General features: G+C 43.7%; 1 protein-coding gene and 1 long non-coding RNA gene across 23 annotated transcripts in view; one reads left to right on the top strand and one right to left on the bottom strand.

The window, feature by feature from the left end:
- The window catches only part of CAMK2G (calcium/calmodulin dependent protein kinase II gamma), a 267,247-nt gene extending 251,849 nt beyond the window's left edge, over positions 1-15,398 (top strand). For 11 of the 22 annotated variants that reach the window (XM_061634808.1, XM_061634804.1, XM_061634810.1 and 8 more), the window contains 5 exons: positions 1,894-1,969; positions 7,424-7,518; positions 8,979-9,029; positions 11,260-11,505; positions 12,949-15,398. In XM_061634808.1, the coding sequence (XP_061490792.1) occupies positions 1,894-1,969; positions 7,424-7,518; positions 8,979-9,029; positions 11,260-11,492 (455 nt within the window). In that variant the 3' untranslated portion in view covers positions 11,493-11,505; positions 12,949-15,398. The remainder of the gene's footprint in view (positions 1-1,893; positions 1,970-7,423; positions 7,519-8,978; positions 9,030-11,259; positions 11,506-12,948) is intronic. The other 11 variants (XM_061634826.1, XM_061634806.1, XM_061634815.1 and 8 more) reach the window with 2 other exon arrangements.
- Positions 663-19,197, bottom strand: part of LOC133388700 (uncharacterized) — a 35,445-nt gene continuing 16,910 nt past the window's right edge. Inside the window, exon 3 of the long non-coding RNA XR_009763890.1 lies at positions 663-1,000. This is a non-coding gene — a long non-coding RNA (uncharacterized LOC133388700). The remainder of the gene's footprint in view (positions 1,001-19,197) is intronic.

The raw sequence follows: 19,197 nt of genomic DNA, 5'->3' as shown, positions 1-19,197 counted from the left end.
CAGAGACTATGTCTCCTCATGAAGCAACACAATACACGTGTCCTGCGACATGCAAGAGAGTTGACAGAACAAGGAATTCCGGCCCCCCCTTATCCTTTTTAAGGGGGCTTTCTGGCGCGAATTCTCTCACTCCGCCTTAGGACAATTTCTTCCCCGCCCCTTCTCTCTCTCTCCCCCTGACTCGTTTTTCCCTTCTCCGGGTTCGTGGTGAGGGTGGAAGTTCTGCCTCCCCCTCCTCTTCTGAAGATTCTGTTTCTGGGATTGGAGAAAGGGGGGGTGAGCGTCATGCCCATCAGGCTGACTTTTCCCTGGCTGAGGAGGGAGTGGAATCCCCCCTCCTTCTTGGTCTAACGGCTGTGGCTCAGTGAAGGGGGTAAGCGTGGGAAATTCCTGAGTAGTGTCTGTAACTTTGTCTGCTGGAGTTTCAAGGCCTCTGCGGTCGCTGGGCAACACTATCTCTGAGAGTTCTCCCTCCCCCTCTTCACCCAGCTCTGAGAAAGTGATCTCCTGCTCATCCTCTGAAGTGCTAGGGTCCCAATCCTGCATCCTGACACCTAGTGAGACCACAGGAGCTATGGCTGAGTGTTTGCTGCTATTGACTTGTATGGCTGAAAATTGTTACCAGTATATTAGTATCTTTCCTACAAATAGTACATGTGGTGATATTTGATGGTACACGGTAAATCAGAATGGAATAAAGTAACATAGTAGGAGCAGATGATGATGACTTGGTGGCAGGTTAACATACATGGGTGGTTTGTGTCTTAAAAGATTGTCAAGTCATAGAGGAATGATGCTAAAGCGAAGAATCTTTTATGAGCACATCTTGTTACAGGAGGGCTCTCAGGAGTTGTTTTGGACTACAACTCCTATGCTGACTGGGGCTGGTGGGAGTCATAGTCCAGGACATCTGGAGAGTATCAGGTTGGCAAAGGCTGGTTTGTAGGCAGTTTCTCTCAATGTGTCATCCTTCTGTTGCTGCATTTGGAGACCTGTGGAACTGAAGCTCACATTTTTATACTTTGTTGGATAATTCCAAGGAACAGTACTAAGTGGGGGACTTCTATGATCCAGTGCAAACATAATGCTGCTGCTTTCTACAAACAATAGTTTGCAAACCAGCCATACAGATACCCTCTCCTTCCCTCCCTCTGGAGTGAGTCTCGCGTTCCCTTCTTCCCATCATCTAGCAATGGGTTTGTATTATGTGTGTGCCAGTGCAAATCATGGTTAAAACAGAGCAGATTCACTGGAAACAATGGTTTGCAAACCCACTTCAAAGCATGGTTCCAAACCTTGGTTTATAACGGAGCCATGTTTTGCTTTAAATACCCTTTATGATAGCGGTAATGTAATTTATAATTTAGGTTAAGGACACAAAAAGAAAATAGCTCAGGAGTGGGAGAGAGCACATAAACTCTTGGCCCTGCTCCCACTGTTGTAACTGTGACTGAGAAGTCAAGATCATTATGTCTGCACTGGACCCCTCTCTTCTTACATCTGCATCCCTGATTTGAATTATGTAATTGGTCTTTCACAAACACAGAGGAAGTTTGAGGGTAGTTTGATCCTTGGCATTCTCTAAATAAATCCCATACAGATTGCTTGAGTTGAGCCTTTGATGTAGCATTCAGATGGGCTTTTCCTGGCATAGTAGTGCTGCTGTTAAAAGTATCGCTTTCCCCCTTTTCCTGTATTCCTTCCATCTTCCAGACTCCATTCCTTCAAATAGTTAGCTGTCATTACTGTTCTTCAGGAATGCAAGGGGGCAACCATCACTGGGAACAAGGCTAATGGTTGCTCTGTTGAATCTCCTGAAGGGGGCACTTGTTTGCTATGTGCTTTTCATAACTCCCATGTGCAGTAAAGCTGCCTTTTTATTCTCTTCTTCAGTGCGTAAACAAGAGATCATAAAGATAACGGAGCAGCTGATTGAGGCAATCAACAATGGAGATTTTGAGGCATACACGTAAGTGGTGAAATGCAGAGGTCGCTATACTCTTTCAGAATGGCCATGAGAAGTCAGATAAGGTGGGTCAAAGAAGACTATGTACTAGGACAATAGCAGGGGCGGGAGGAGGCAGAGAAGGGCAACACACAACAGGAAAAACAGGTGTTCTAACATCTTGAAAGTTTCAAATTATTATGTTTATTAAATAATGTTAAAAATAAAAATTAAATTTCACCTGCCAAGTTGTTAATCATCCCCAGTGTCTGTGTGCTTATCGGGAAGACAAGAGCAAGTCTCTTTTGTTGCTGTCGTTTGAAAGAGGTTGAGATAGGAATTGGATGCAACAAGCGCAGTACTGTTGATGTGAATATACAAATATCTTGAAGTGGTTATTATTAGGCCAAATAGATCTGTGTGGCGCTATGCCACTTCACAGTGCAGGTGGGGACTCACATAATGGCCTACTCTTCTGTACAAAAAAAAATCTATCTTCTATTTATGCAGATAGAAGACTAGCTTGTTCAGGGAAACGTTGTTAGCCTAACTTTCTCTGTGATATGCTACTTTTCTACATTCTGCCATGTGTACAGCCCACACACAGTTTACATGAGAACTAGACCTTAGTCTCAGTATTTGACTGTCTCAGCATATGATGTTTGTTAGCTTAGTTATATGGAATCTTATAATGTGAACAGTGTGTGAAGTATATATTATGAGCATACTCATGTATTTGCTGCTGTATGGGCAGTTTAAAATGCTCCTTAAGGCAGCAACTTAAATGTAAAGAATTAACTAGTCTTGTAGCCAAGTAAGAAACGGAGTCTGGGCAGAGCTGTTTATGAATCTGAATCTATATCAAGGTTGAGGAACATACGGCTTTATAGATGTTGTTGGATTCCCAACTCCTACTGTATTAACCCTGACCATTGACCATGATGGATAGTAATGGGAGTTGGAGTCCAACAACATCCACAGGGCCAAAGGTTCCCTGATTTACATGAATAAATTCAACTACTTTAGTAGCAATACAGAAGTGAATACTAATATTCACACTCTTTCTGTTGAATATAGGAGGATGCACATACAAAACCACAAACTTGCTATCACAACACATTGGCTGAAGGTCAATGATTCATGTTCCTTTCCCCCATAATTTCTTACAAACCCTCTCCAACTGCATGCTCTTGATGCACTAGAAGTGCTGATATAAAATTGGGAAAAGCAGCCATCCTGTGTAGAATTGATAAGAAACAAAAGAATGGATAGATCTTAATTCTAGCAATAGTCTGTCAAACTGTTCAGAAGAGTGTTCTCTTTTGAAATACATATTTTGATTCCTCTCAATTTAATTCATTCCAGGAGAGAGAAGGAGCTAGGACAAGTCAAAAACTCAAAAATATTTGTACGAAGTGCGATCTGGACAAGACTACAATTTAATCACATCCCAACACACAAAGCACTCTATTGTTAGCTGTAAATTCTGCATCTCTGAGGCCACATATGGGGAACGTTTGGTCCTCCAGATGTTGCTGAACTATAACTCTTCATCATCCCTGGTCATTGGCCATGCTTGCTGGGAATGATGGGAGTTATGGTTAAGCAACCTCCGGAGAGCCAAAGGCTCCCCAGACTTGCCTTAGGCAGAGATTTTTCTCTGTAAAAATGGTTGATTAATCTGAAACTAAATAAGTAATTTATACCTCCTGGGTGGAAGAGAATGTCAAATGTCTGTGCTGAATCCCAGAGCACTGGACATAAACTCTGTTCTGTAAACTGGGAATGATGGTGAATATGATTGGGCATGATGCGAGTGATGGGTAAAAGCAGTTTGCACTTTAATGAGTTGAAAATTAGTTTCGCCTGCCCCCCCAGGAGGGAGGACTGCTTTCCTTCCCTCAAGATCTATTTAGTACTCCATGAGAAGGTAGCAGCAGGAGAACCTCCTAGTTTCCAAAGCCTCCAATTGCTTGGGACTCAGGAAAAGAGATTCCAATACTGAAGGAAGCTCATTTTTTTTTTCTTGGTTAGGGAAGTTCTCTGGGGAATCCTCTGCATCAGAATTGCATGGTGCAAGCAGACTATATGACACAGGCTGCAGCCATCTTATAGAGGACTTTATTATTATTCAATTTATTAGTCGCCCATCTGGCTGGTTGACCAGCCACTCTGGGCGACGTACAGGATAAACCGATACATTAAACATTAAAACTTAAAAACCTAACAATAAAAGCTTAACCCATCCCAAAAGCTTTCCTGAAGAGCCAAGTCTTCAGAGTCCGGCGGAAAGTTATCTCAGAGGGGGCATGACGGAGATCATTTGGGAGAGAATTCCACAGGGTGGGGGCCACTATTGAGAAGGCCCTCTCTCTAGTCCTCACCAGTCTTGCTGTTTTTACTGGTGGGATCGAGAGAAGGTCCTCTGAGGCTGATCTTGTTGAGCGGCAACCCTGACGATGCTGGAGGCGCTCCTTCAGCTAGACTGGGCCAAAACCGTATAGGGTTTTAAAGGTCAGAACCAACACCTTGAATTGGGTTAGGTAAGCAACCGGTAACCAGTGCAACTCCTTTAACACAGGAGTGATGTGATCTTGCCGGCGGCTGCCTTTAATCAGACGAGCCGCCGCATTCTGTACCAGTTGCAGCTTGCGGACCGTTTTCAAAGGTAACCCCACATAGAGAGCATTACAGTAGTCTAGGCGAGAGGTGACCAGGGCATGAACCACCGGTGGGAGTAGATGGATAGGAAGGTAGGGGCGCAGCCTCCGTATCAGATGAAGTTGATATAGCGCCATCTGGCTCACAGCCAAGACTTGAGCCTCCATGGACAGCTGGGAGTCCAAAATGACCCCCAGGCTGCGGACCTGGTATTTCAGGGGCAAACGTACCCCATTGAGCACCAGGTCCACATCCCCCAGCCTTCCCTTGTCTCCCACAAACAGTACCTCGGTTTTGTCAGGATTCAGCTTCAGCTTATTCCTTCCCATCCAGCCACTCACCGACTCCAGGCATTTGGACAGGGTTTCTACAGCCAACCTTGGTGAAGATTTAAATGAGAGATAGAGCTGAGTGTCATCCGCATACTGATGACACTGCAGCCCAAATCTCCTGATGATTGCCCCCAGCGGCTTTATATAGATGTTAAATAGCATCGGGGAGAGGATAGAACCCTGTGGCACCCCACAAGTGAGAGGCCACGGATCCGAAACCTCCTCCTCCAATGCTACTGTTTGGTACCTACCGGAGAGGAAGGAATGGAACCACTGCAATACAGTGCCCCCTATACCCAATCCCCTCAGGCGGTCCAAGAGGATAGCGTGGTCAACGGTATCAAAAGCCGCTGAGAGATCAAGGAGGACAAGGAAGGTGCATTCGCCCCTATCCCATGCCCTCCTCATATCATCTACCAAGGCGACCAAGGCTGTTTCAGTCCCATGTCCAGGCCTGAAGCCCGATTGAAATGGATCTAGATAATCCGCTTCTTCCAAGTGTGCTTGCAACTGTTTTGCCACCACCCGTTCAGCCGCCTTGCCTAAGAATGGTAAATTTGAGACTGGGAGAAAGTTGTTCAGATCTTGAGGGTCCAAGGAGGGCTTTTTTAAGATTGGTTTTATTATTGCCTCCTTGAGTGCTGATGGCATTACTCCCTCTTGAAGTGATGTATTTACCACCATCTTGATCCTCTCACCCAGTCTCTCTTTACAGCTCATAATGAGCCATGATGGGCAGGGATTGAGTAAGCAGGTTGTTGGCTTTAAGGTTGAAAGCACCTTGTCCACTTCCTCGGATGGAAGAAGCTGAAACCGATCCCATAACACCGGAGCTCTACTGGTCACCTCGGGCTCACTCACTGTGTCCACAGCGTACGGTATAGCACTCCGCAAAGTGCTTAGCAAACTCGTCACAGGAGACCTTATCATGTTCCATTGGTTCCGGAGCAACTGGACCGACCAGGCTTCGGACCACTTGGAACAGTCTCCTGGGACAGCACTCTGCAGATGCAATAGAGGCAGCAAAAAAATCTTTTTTTGTTGCCCTTATTGCCACATGATAGGCTGTTGCAACCGCTCTAACATGTGTTCGGTCATCTTCAGAGCGAGATTTCCGCCACCGGCGCTCTAGCTGTCTCACCTCCCGCTTCAGAACTCGCAACCGTGGGGTAAACCACGGTGCCATCTGAGCTCTATTTCGGGGGAGAGGGCGTTTTGGAGCCACCTGGTCTAATGCCCCGGCGATTGCGATATTCCACCCCTCCACCAGGGCCTCAGCTGAGTGGCAGTGTGCATGCTCCAATGAATCCCCAAGCGCATTCAGGAATCCATCTGGATCCATCAGATGCCTGGGGCGGACCATCTTAATAGGTCCTCCACCCCCACGGAGGGTTCGTGGAACCGAAACGTCTATTCTCACCAGATAGTGGTCTGACCATGACAAGGGGGTGATGGATGTACCCCCAATTTCCAGATCACTTCCCTCCTCTCCCGAGACAAACACAAGGTCAAGTGCATGACCGGCTACATGGGTAGGCCCCAGTGAAATAAGGCGCAGCTCCCAGGAAGCCATGGTTTCCAGGAAGTCCCGAGGTGCCCCAGTGAGGTTGGCCTCCGAATGTACATTGAAGTCCCCCAGCACCAAAAGGTTTGGGGACTGCACTCGCACATCCGAGACCACCTCAAGCACCTTGGCCAGGGAGTCTGCTGTGCAGCGGGGCGGACGGTACACGAGCAGAATCCCTAGACTGCCCTTTGGGCCCAACCTCCAGTACATGCAATCTATCATCTTGGTCTCACAGAGAGGAGGTCTGGTGAGAAACAAGGACCTTCGGTAAATAACCGCCACTCCTCCACCCCAACTACCGACCCTCGGCTGCTGTGCATACGAGAACCCAGCCGGGCACATGGCCGCTAGAATAGGAGCAGCAGCCTCATCCAGCCAGGTTTCCGTAATACATGCCAGGTCTGCGCTCTCATCCAGTATCATATCATGGATGAGTGATGTTTTTTGAACAGACCTGGCATTGCACAGCAGCAATCAAAGGCCAGAGTATGGAGTCAGGCATCCACCAGCTGTCTTTTGGCTCCGGGCAGGTCCGGAACAAGGGACAGATATTATGCATCTCTCCCTAATTCCTCTCATCTGACATGACCTGCCTCTAGCTCTCCCCCAGCATCTGCCGCCCAGCCTCGATATACATTGGCCTTCCACCCTTCTCCCATCACTCCCCTTTGATTGACACATCCCCCAATGTAAGCTTCTACCACTCAGGCAGGTCCCTGCTATTAAAACAGCCCCCTCAAAAATGATGGGGGTGGGGATGGTAATCCAACCGCAGCTGTAAGAGCCGTAGAACTCTCCTTCCCTGTGCGATGATATTCTCTTCTTGTGGCACTAGATCTTTCGAGTCTATATATCACTCCAACCGATTTAAGGATGGATTAGATGCCAGTGCAACTAGATATACTTTGTTTCTTGTAGGAAGATCTGTGACCCTGGATTAACCTCATTTGAACCTGAAGCACTGGGAAATCTCGTGGAGGGGATGGACTTCCACAAGTTTTACTTTGAGAACTGTGAGTGATAGATAACTGGCAACACCAAAATGACCCTTCACCCTGCCTGCCTAGGTAGGAAAGAGTTGGAGTTTTCTTGAAATTTCAACACCAACTCTGAATTAGGTGGCAATATGGAATTTATTGTAAATGTATTATAGTGAGCATCTGTATTTTTATTAGGGATGCTTCCAGAATTCTCATAGTTTTTTTAAATTGGCATTGATGTTTTAGGAGGGGTTCATTTTTCTGTCTTTCATTTTCTAAACTTTGTATATAATGCAGTGCACATACAGTTTGCTGCAGCTCTCTGTTCATTCGTATCTTATCCTTACTACCACATACACAAAAAGCCATTGTGATATGTAGTTGCATAAAGAGTCCTTTTATGCAGTGTTTTTCTAATGTACAGGAAAGCATATATAGATTGCTAATACACTATGGCTATGTGTTTGCCTTGGATGCAGCATGTATTTGAAGAGCATATCCCCACTTTGGAGATACATGGAATGCCTTGGAATCAGGAAGCGGGCTTTCTCTGAGGCTTTGGAACCATCTCAGAAGAGTGTGTTACTTTTGTAGCCTAATTTTATACATTTTTGTACTTCCTCCAAAGCTCCATAAATGGAAAACATGAGACTGGGGGGGAGGGGGGGGGAGAGGAGGCAGAGGGGAGGGTGTAGCTTTTATGATGGACAGTGCTAGTTTCCAAACACAGCATGGCTACAATTGCTGCTCTTTTACTTCAAATCACGGTGCTTTTGGAAAGGACATAGGAGGGACATATCAGAAGTTTCACTGACTTTTGCTAATGGTTTTTGCTAGTTGACTGTGCCTGCCTGGCAGCAGCAACTGTACCTGAAAAGGGCCTGCCTATACCCTATCTTCTATGTCCCATCAGTGCTGGCTGTCCTTGTTTTCACAGCCTCCCACCAGTGCAGCATAAGGGGCAGGTATGTGTGCTGCTCTGGTTGTCAGAGATGAAATGTGCTCTCTGAAGCTCTGCCCTCCGCAGCTCCTTCAGCACTTTCTCCCTGGCTGCTGTGACTGTTCTCATAAACATAATGCAGACTGGCAGCAGCTTATCATAGGGGGATATGAACTCTATCAGGTAGGTAGTTTAGCTCCTGCTCTGTGGGGTTTACAAGCAGAGGTTTTTACAGTAGTTCTTGGTGCCCACTGTAACACTGCATGCATATCTGCATGCATTATGTGTATAACACAGTAACACAATGAAGAACATCTGCACAAAGTCTTGCCAACTAACAAGTATTCCAAAGGAAGAGGTGGTGTTGATGGTAGCTATGTTGCCCAACTGCATCTGGCACTGACACTCAGTGCCTCTGCCTGTCTCCCTCTGTTTTAGTGCAGTAACGCTCAACTCTGACATTGAAACAGCTATTCTGCTCGGGCACAGTGCCTCCACTCTAATCCAAGTTGCACACTTGCTCCTGACTCTTCCTCTCTCTTCCTTTCTTCAGTAACGCCTGCCCAGTGCCTCTCTGATAAAGTGACAGTGCCTGCTGGTAAAGGTATTTGCCCTTTCTCTGCCCACCCTCCTCTTATATCAGGACTGAGAAGGTGTGGTGGGTCTTAGGTCTTGCTTGGACTGCTGAGTGTGGATGCCCACCTCCATTCTAATGAGCTTTGCACTTTCTGTGACTTCGGAGCAAATTGAGCAGAAAGCAAATTTTTCTAAGCCAGAGATAGTGTTTTTATTCATAACTCCCTAATCCCTCACTTATTTGTCTGACAGGCTTCATCCCTATTTCTGCCCCCCCCCAAAGCATTTGTTGATTTTCCCCTTCTAGTCAATGTAGAAGATGACTGAAGTTTCAGAAAATGAGATGAATTGTGATGCCTGTTGGAGTAGTGGTGGCCCCCTATCTGAGACAAATATTTCCAAGGCAAATAATTTTTTTCTGTATACAGTCCTATAAAACACATAAAAAAATCTCATTGTATCCATATGCTTGATCACATCACAATTGATAAAACACTCAGCACTCACAGAAAAAAATCAATGTTCGTGTATTACTAATTAGTAATGCACAGAGGAAAAAAGATACAAATGAGCTGAAAAAACCAAGTTGTGGCAAACTATGCATGTTTCTGTTGTTTTGTATGTATTTATTTCACAAATTTGTATATCACCCTTCAGTATGAATATTTCCAGAGCAGTTAACAGAATAGCAAGACAATAAAATGATAAAAAACAACATATATTAAAACAATCCAGATGACAATACAGCAGGCAAAAAGCAGCACTTTAAACCTTATCTTCAAAAGTTTTAAGTCTGGGAAAATAAAAAAAACACCTGGCAACAAAAGAATATCAGCAAGGGTTCCAGGCAAGCCTCCAGGGGGCAGAGTTCCACAAACTGGGCACCACAAGCAAGAAGGCTCTCTCCCTGGTCAGTGCCCGGCTCAGCTCAAATGGTGGGGGTAGGCATTCCTTCAGGTACCCAAGTCCCAAACTATTTAGGCTTTAAAGGTAAGCACCAGGACTTGATGTTTTATTTGGAAACAGACTAGAAGCCAGTGAATTTGCTTGAGCACTGGTGAGAGATGTTCTGGGTGATCAGTCAAAGTAAGTCGTCTGATATACCGCAGCTTTTGAAAAATCTTTTAAGGAGAGCCCCACATACATTTTGCAGGTCTAATCTGGAGGTTACCAGAGCATGGATAACCATGGGAAGGCAGTCTCTGTCCATGAGGTCTTTCAGTCCAACAACATCTGGTGGCCCACTAGTTGGGAAATGCTGGTCTAAGAAAACAAACAGGGTTGCATTCTCCTTTTCCTTCTCTCTATATAGGTCATCCTTTATGGAGGCCAAGACAATTTCTGTGCTGAAATTGTAATTATTCCAGACAAAAATGATATTCAACAGTGTCTGAAGCGTAATGAGAACCACACACTCAAGCATCTTGCCCTAGAAGGGGGGATATTTGTAATTGGCTGATTAGTTGTTACAATCTCCAGGGTCCAAAAAGGGTTTTTTCAGAAGTGGTTTCATAACCATCTCATTTTGCTATGATGTAACTTTGAAGGTATCCTTAGTTTCCATCCTGTCCCAAGCCCATGCATTTATATGAGGTATAGAGATGATAGAAAGTCCCTTGGAGCAAATAAAGCATCAGTGTGCAGAACAAAGAAGAAAAAATGTAGTTGACTTTTGTAGAAGGGCAGGATATATATTCATAAATAATAACAGCATGAGGTAATATTCAGGTCCTGCCTCTATGTTACACCCATCACTTGAAAAGTAGTCCCTTATAAATGGGCTTTGACTTTTAAGAACACTAAAGGATCCTTAGAGACAGGCAGAGAAAGCCAGAGAAAACCACTGGCCTCTTCTGCCTGTTTATTTCTCCTTGGTGGCTAACTTTTTCTGATGGTGTTCTAGATTAAAGAAATCCCATTATATGCAACAATGTGATAAAACCATTGATTTTGCTCTCAAAGGAACCTTTAGTAACATAAAACAGCACATTGTTATAGATCTTTAAATTAATTCATTTAAAAACATCTTGAAGTGACTTGAGCTTAGAGGTGGTTAGGGAAAGAAGTGCTAGGACATTCCACTGGAGCTTTGTGGGAAGGGGGCTTGAATGCTGCCTTACAACTGGGATGGAAAGATAGGCAAAAGGAGTGAAGGATGGGTAATATATTGGGGGATGTAGCCAAAACAATAACTAAAAGAAACTGTCTCTCTTGGTGAGGTTAGAGGGGAATTCTGATTGTTTTACATGTCTCCTCAGTATTGTCCAAGAACAGCAAGCCAATCCACACCACCATCCTGAACCCCCACGTTCACATTATTGGTGATGATGCAGCCTGCATTGCCTACATCCGCTTGACACAGTATATCGATGGTCAAGGCCGGCCTCGCACCACGCAGTCTGAAGAGACCCGTGTCTGGCACCGCCGCGATGGCAAGTGGCTGAATGTCCACTACCACTGTTCTGGGGCCCCAGCAGCTCCGCTCCAGTGAAACTGAAACATGGGTATGTTCGGCCAGGAAGGTCCACCAGTACACAGAGGATTCCCTCCTGTCTACAAGTGTAGGAATTCACAAGGCAAAAATTTTATTATGTCTGCTCTACCTTATCTCTTAACTATGATTAAGAGATTGGAGCAGGTCACAGGATCATAATCCCCCTCCCACTCATTCTTTCTCTCTGGTGTGAATTTCTCTTTCTCTTTTTCCTCCACTGACTTTTGAACTGTGGTTAAGCATTGCATTGGCACCACCATTAAGTGTGGTTACAGCTAACCAGGGTCCCTTATTAGCCAGAGTTTGCTAACCAGCTTGTAATCCTGCTGAAGAGAGAATTGTGACTACCATTAAGGGCAGTGATGAGGTAACACTTAACTAGAGTTAAATGGTTAATGGGAGCTTGCAAAAAAAACCCAACAACCTGAAACACAACCTCACCAAATTATGCCACCTATTCTGTAATCCCAGTCTTTTCTCTGATACAGATAATAGAATCGGAAAACAACTTGCCAAGTATGAGATTCTGCTTGGTTATTATTACTAGATTTTACTACTCGCTGTGAGGGCAGAAATGCACTCATTGTTCTGCCAGTTCCAGTGCATTTCCATCTCTTTCTGAAAAAGGAGGCACACGAGAAAGAGAAGCGGCTTCTCAAGTAAGGAGATCCGGTTTATTTAGATATTGCAGGAAAAACCCAGCACTTGGAGCAGTTTTACCTGAGGAGTCACAGGAAGCCAATATAGACCACGGGATGCAAAGATGAGCAAGAGACTCAAACTGAGAAGCGCCTCTTAACAAGAAGCGGTCTGTGGAAGTTTGGTTTCTTTGTGGGAAAGGGCTGTAGTTCAGTGGTATCCCGTATTGTTTTACGGTTTGATTACATTCTTAAATTGGTTTTTGGTATTCTTAGGTGATGTTTAATTGTTTTAATGCTGTAATGAGTTTAATTCTATTTTAAATGTAGATTTTTATATGTCCATTTTATGTACCCATTTTTAGTTGTAAGCCGCCCTGAGTTCCAGTTTTGGAAAAATGATGATGATGATAATAATAGTCAAACCCTACCCCTTTTTACTGTAAAACCTGGTGAGAGCAGCTTGAGCGCGTTTTTAAAAAAATTCAGCTTCAAAGAGATTTCGCAACAGATCAGCAGATCCACCTGTGCCCCCTCCAGGTGTGGTTAAAGGAAACACTTTGTTCTGGTGACTAGTATGTTCACAGCCTGAGAAGAGGCTTAAAAGCAAATTGGCTGGATTAATAGTAACTAACTGGGTGAGAGGAGAGACACCCTCTCATGAAATATAGTCTCTGATTGAGTCACTATCCCATCCTAAATCCAGGTGTATCCATCCAGGCCTCAGAGATCCTAGTGTAAGCTGTTCCACTAACCTGGTTACATATTCTTCTGTCTTCCTACCCTTCAAATTTGTTCCCTTTTTCTGATTACAGCAGCTTTCGGAGATACTCAGCGGGAGGGCAATCTCTTCTCAGCAAGCAGCTCTGGAGTGCCTGAATTACAGCAACGGTCATGTTCGTTTTGACGTTTTAAAAAATATATGAATTACAAACCGGCAGCAGCCAAATGCACGAAGCCCTGCATGAATCTGATGCTCCAGGCGCTGCCACCTTTCTGTTATTTTTCCATGGATCCATCGTGTCTGTTTCTGCTGTATGAAGGTGTCTTTTAAATCTCAAGAGAAACCCATATTGTTTGTATAGAAAAGAGATCATCATCCATGATGGAGTGTCCAGTGCCTCCTCTCCAGGGCTGGTGATGGAGCAGCAGCTGTGGAGCATCTTTCAGAACCAGAGCAAAGAAAGGGGGAGAAAGCAGCTTGGGCAACAAAATGCTGAAACCTGTGCTCTGTGAAGGCACAGTGGGAACTAACATGGTCAGGCTATGCTGCAACTTTTCATCGGGGAGATGTGGCTGGCAGCAAGCTCTCAAGATAAGCATGGAGAAAGGCGAGCAAGGAGGACATTTCTCACCCCTTTGCTATCCAGAGACTGACTTGAGCCCAAGTGTCAGTGGTGGAGAAGCAGCAGCTAGCCGATTGCTCGGCCACTGGGTCGCACTGACTGTGTAAAAACGAACAAGAATGTTTTAAGGAACAAATGTGAGCTGGATTTAAATAGCATAGGAGCTTGCTCCTCAGTGGTGCACTCGTTTTTAGAAACAGCTATTCCTTGGAGGTGTGAAGTCAGCTTATAAGGATAAAGTTTAAGAGCAAATGATACTACGAGGAAGAGAGTACATGAACGGCTTATTTTTTTCTATTTTGAATAGATGGGATCCAGAGTGCTGCAGAATATGTGCTCCTTAGGAAACAGTTGGAAAGCTTTGTGTTATATTCTGCCCTGAAGTTTTGCACACACATGCGTTTGCTTCTTGTATGGTGTGTAACTTAGTTTATGTTTTATACTGAAATAGATTATATAAATATATATATATGCACACACACACACCCCTATAACTATGGGGCTATCTGGTTTCCCAGTTTTATTTGTTTTCTGATAAACTAGCAAAGGGAGCCAGCAACTTCAGGCAAGTGCTTTTTCCACTAGCCCAGTCCATCTAACATTGCTTTGTTTCCTGTTGTTCCATTGAGTGTATATTTTTTATTTCCCTCTCTATCCATGGTGGTGTGTTTACTCAGTAAACCGTAGAATCAGAACCTCAGTTTTACTTCGTTCAGAAGGTTCTACAGTTTCTCCTGTAGTTTCTTCTAATAGGGTAAGAACTTTACCCACAAACCTTACCTAGGGGATTGCCGTTTTGCATAGACCCCATTTGTCTACTTTGCACCATGAAGGTGATCAATATTCTTTTTTCTCTACACAGAAAATCTTTTGACAGTTGTACATCTTGGCCATTGCTTTATCCTGTTTCCAAGTAGTAGAAGTGGGGTAGAAGCTTTCCCAGTAAACTTTGAAGTTCAGATTTATTCTGTTGCTTTCTGTGTACCCTGACTACAAGGAGCACCAAAGTTTTTTGCATGTCCAGTCATTCATTTTGAGAATATGGAATTCCATTATATTTTGTTGCCTAAATAGGATGAAGCAGAATTAGGAGGAAGGCAACCTTAATGGAGCTCAGGACAATAGAAAGTTATGACTTGATTCCATGGAACAGAAGGTATGCATTTCCTGCTTTGCAGTGGATATTGCAGCTTCTGTTTCTGCTAACAATACAATTAGCTCAGCCCACAGCATTTATCAGAGCTTATCCTCAGCACAGGAAAGAAATTCACCCTTCCTTTTTCAGGCTCAACAAGAGTTACTTGGAGGAGAGAAGGAGGGAAGGAATGCTGTATCAATTGGGGGGATGGATGGTAGACTTTTAATGTAGAACATACTTAGACAGCACTAAACTAGTGAACAAGGTAAGAAAGAAAATCCTTGATAATTTGTTCAGGTTTTTAACAATAAAGCCATGAAGTGGGGAACAGGAAAGTCAAATTCTGCATGCTTTTCAGTCTGATTGTTCCTTGCCTCTTTATCTGAAGATTATTAATAAACCCTCTGTATTAAATATCTGCATCTTTCACAGATTTTTTTAACAGTTTGAGTTGACATTTTTTGTTTTTGTTTTTGCACAGTCTTTAAGACGTTCTAATTTAATGAACCTTAGCTTGGTATGGCCATTATCAAACACAGCTATAGACCTTTAGCATTCTTAATGTTCTCTCATGGGGTTAATGTAAGCATCTATATATAATATTATATCACATTTTAAACAGGAAATGGAAGATGTTTGATGCAAATTTTTGCATGATAGAGAATTAATTGAAATCAAGTTAGGCTTTTTTTCTGAATGTTGGTAGAACCTTCATAGCTTTGTTATAAGGAAACCTTGAACTGAAAATATTTAATAAAATAACATTTAAATTGTGCAGTCATATAGTACTCTTGTATTCTCCTAAGTTCTAGGGAAAACTGGGCCTTGAGCTATATATACATGTGTGCACACACACACACACATACACGGAGCTTTCTCAAATCTGCTAAAAGAGGAAATACATTCATTTGATGGTATTTTGCATTTCTGATAAATCAGCTGATTTTTGGTGTGTGTATAAGAGAGCTGAATTTTAGAAAAGGACAACAGTTTTTGGCAAAGCAAGTAATGCATCCTAAAATAATAAGAGGGCCTAGACTAGAGGAATGTTCAGTTTCTGCTGACTTACTGTAAATTCAAAAGCATGTTGTTACACTCTCCTCTTTGTTTTATGCCACCTAACTTATTGCTTTATGAGTACAAAACTGGTGTAAAGTCTAGTGAGGTATGATGCAAATCCTGTGGTATTTTATGTAGCATCAGATGCCTTGTCAATTGTTATTTCATTTTTCTATTATTATTGAGCAGAAAACTGGAAGAGAGAGAACTGTCTCCAGTTTGGGGTGGGTCCTTGGTAAGCTTCTCTTGCTCAGCATACTCTCCAAGAGAGTTGGCAGGTGGCAGTGGTTCCTCCTTTTTGCCTCCTGCTTAGTCTTCCATTTAGACAATGGACTAGCAAGCGAGCAGTTATTAGTAGCAAGGAGCAGCAGCTGTAATCACCTGTTCATTCATCCACCATCTCCTTCTGGGCTGTTGTAGGAATTGGGCCCAGTAGGCATAATCCTTAGCACTGGCCAGGGGGAGGGAGAAGGTGAGCACACTCTGGGTGGCTGTTCCTCCCCACTACTCACTCATCTATCCAAGAGTGGATCAGGAGTCAGCACTGGCCATTCCAGGGTATTGAGGCCTCTGCATCTGCCTGAGGACCCAACTACTAACACTGGCTAAAGGGAAGATGGTTAAGCACTCCTTTCCCCTGACATTCCTCTCCTCAAAATTATAGCCTCATAGGATTGCTTTTTTTAAACAAAGAAGAAAACAAAATAAACTGTTAGGGCTTCATTACAGTTTGTAAAGGTACATTTCGAAGACAAGAGTATGTCATCTAGTTTTTCATCTGAGCACCCGCTGAGTTTATTTATTTATTTATTTCATTAAACTTATAGACCGCCCCATAGCCGAAGCTCTCTGGGGTTCACAAGACAAGAACTTGCATTGAACTTGCGTTGGACCTTTTTGTTGTACACTTTTGTTCACTCAAACTTACTTGGATCTGTTCTATGCAAAATGGCTAACCTCTGCTAGCATCATACATTATCATCTTAATAACTATTTAAAAAGAATGATGGACATGTTAAGTGATTAGTGGTCATGTGTTGGACAGGTGTTTCTACCTCTGCTTGTTGGTGTATAAATGTCACTGTCCCAAAGGTTCGGGGTAGATAATAAAATTTATAATAAAAATATTTTCACTTATACTAGGGTAATCCTCCGTGGCGCAGAGTGGTAAGCGGCAGTAACGCAGCCGAAGCTCTGCTCACGGCCAGAGTTCGATTCCAACAGAATGAGGAAGTCGAAGCTCTGGTAAAAGGGGTCGAGGTCCACTCAGCCTTCCATCCATCCATGGTCGGTAAAACGAGTACCCGGCATATGCTGGGGGGTAAAGAAAGAAAGGCCGGGGAAGGAACTGGCAATCCCACCCCATATATACGGTCTGCCTAGTAAACGTTGCAAGACATCACCCTAAAAGTCGGAAACGACTCGCACTACAAGTGCGGGGACACCTTTACCTTTTAAGGTAATTGTATACAAGCTGGCCTATGCAATCCACTGTGATAATTCTGAGTGTCCTTCCACCAAGAGGAGATATGAAGCTTTTGTGATTTAATTAAGCATTATCTGTTGTAAACCAGAGTTCTTTCTTTAACTGATGCACTGCTTTTACAAGAAAATACTGAGGATTACAACCTAGGGCTTTGCGATGGTGTTTCTAAGGTTTGTGCATGTTGCAGTCCTTTAGCAACATGTTTTACTTGCCAGAAAAGCTGGTGAATTAAACTTGCCAGAAAAAAAATGGGAATTTATTTATTTCATTCCATTTCTATACCGCCCCTAGCCCATGGCTCTCTGGGCGGTTCACAGCAAGGAATAAAATACAATACAGTAAAAAAGAAATCAGATAAAATCCCTAAAACAGACAGCTTAAGCGTTTAACCACTTGATAGAATGGACTACCTTCAAGTCAATCCCGACTTATGGCTACCCCACGAATAGGGTTTTCATGGTAAGTGGTATTCGGGGGGGGGGTACCATTGCCTCCCTCTGAGGCTAGTCCTCCTGAGCTGGCTATGTTTTTAAAGCTTTTAAAAAGAATGTTTTAAAAGTTGTTTTAATGTATTTTAAGGTCTGTTTTTATGATGTTTTAAAGTGTTTTTATAGCTTTTGTTTCCCACCCTGGGCTCCTGCTGGAAGGGTGGGATATAAATAAAATAAATAAATAGGGCCTGCTCAGCTTGCCCCAGCTGCACAAGCCAGCACCTTCCTTGTCCGCAACTGCCACCTGGGGGGTAACTGGGCTCCTTGGGACTATGCAGCTTGCCCACGGCTGCACAGGTGGCAGAGCACGTAACCCCTGAGCCACTCACTGTGGGGGTGATCTTTAGCTGGCCCTTGACACCCAGGAGACACAAGTGGGGATTTGAACTCACAGACTCTGGACTCCCAACCAGGCTCTCCTCCCCACTGTGCTATACCAGCTGTAGAAAAAAAAATAGGTGAACTTAAATGGGATCCATAATTTTTCTGTACCTTTGGTCATAAGATACTTTCACATAGATAACACATTTCACTATATCATGTTAACCATCTTGAGTGCAGCAGTCGTCAGCAGGACTGTATTTAATGACAATGGAGACTATTACCAAAACTCTTTAGATCTATTACTGAGATTTTACCTTTAGCTACCTATGATTATATACCTTTAGGCAGGGCTGGGGAACATTTGGCCTTCTAGGTATTGTTGGACTCCCAACTCCCATCAGCCCAGCCATCAAGGCCAATAATCAGGAATGATGGAAGTTGTAGTTCAGCAACATCTGGAGGGCCAAAGGCTTTAGTGGAATCCTTTCCCTTTAAATGTATTGAGCTGTGATCCATTGCATAGTGCACATATAAAGCTGGGGGCCAGGCTTGCCAATCAAGTATTAGCAATTAATGCTAATAATTTTGCACTTATACAATTAAACAACATTCTACTGATTGAATGCAAATTTTAGCTACCATTCGGATGAATCCTGCTCTTCAAAACAAACAAACCCATTTCCAAGAAGCCGATTATCCTATCACTGGCCAAACTGCTGCAATCCTTGGGTCTGCTGCTTCTGTTTTGGAAGTGAAGTGTTTCACAAGATTATCTCCATTATCCAGAAGTGAGCAGTATAATGTTCCTGGGTGGTGGCAGCAAGGGGGGGATGCCCTTCTATGCCTGATTGGGAAGGTTAGGAACAAAGGAAGCTGCCTTCTGCTGAGTCAGACCATTTATCCATCCACCTCAGGATTGTATACACTAACTGGCAGCAGTTTTCCAGGATTTTAGATAGAGATCTCTCGCAATTTCACCTGGGGATGCTGAGGACTGGAACCATCTGCATGCAAAACAGATGCTATACCACTGAGCTATGGCCCTTCCCTGTAAAGTTGTATCTATTCTATTCTCTAAATGTATATGTGCTATTGTATTTACATTTACAGATGTCATGGATCTACATGTTAAGATTCTGGGGCTCAAGCATACCAACTAATCTCCCCAGTTGGTGACTGAGAAGATTTTGTAGTGAAAAACCAGCTTGGGGAGGGCAACA

This window comes from Rhineura floridana, chromosome 7 (assembly GCF_030035675.1).
Source record: "Rhineura floridana isolate rRhiFlo1 chromosome 7, rRhiFlo1.hap2, whole genome shotgun sequence".
Classification (NCBI taxonomy): domain Eukaryota; kingdom Metazoa; phylum Chordata; class Lepidosauria; order Squamata; family Rhineuridae; genus Rhineura; species Rhineura floridana.
The sequence above is the reverse complement of the archived record's forward strand: the minus strand, read 5'-3'. Positions and strand labels throughout refer to the sequence as shown.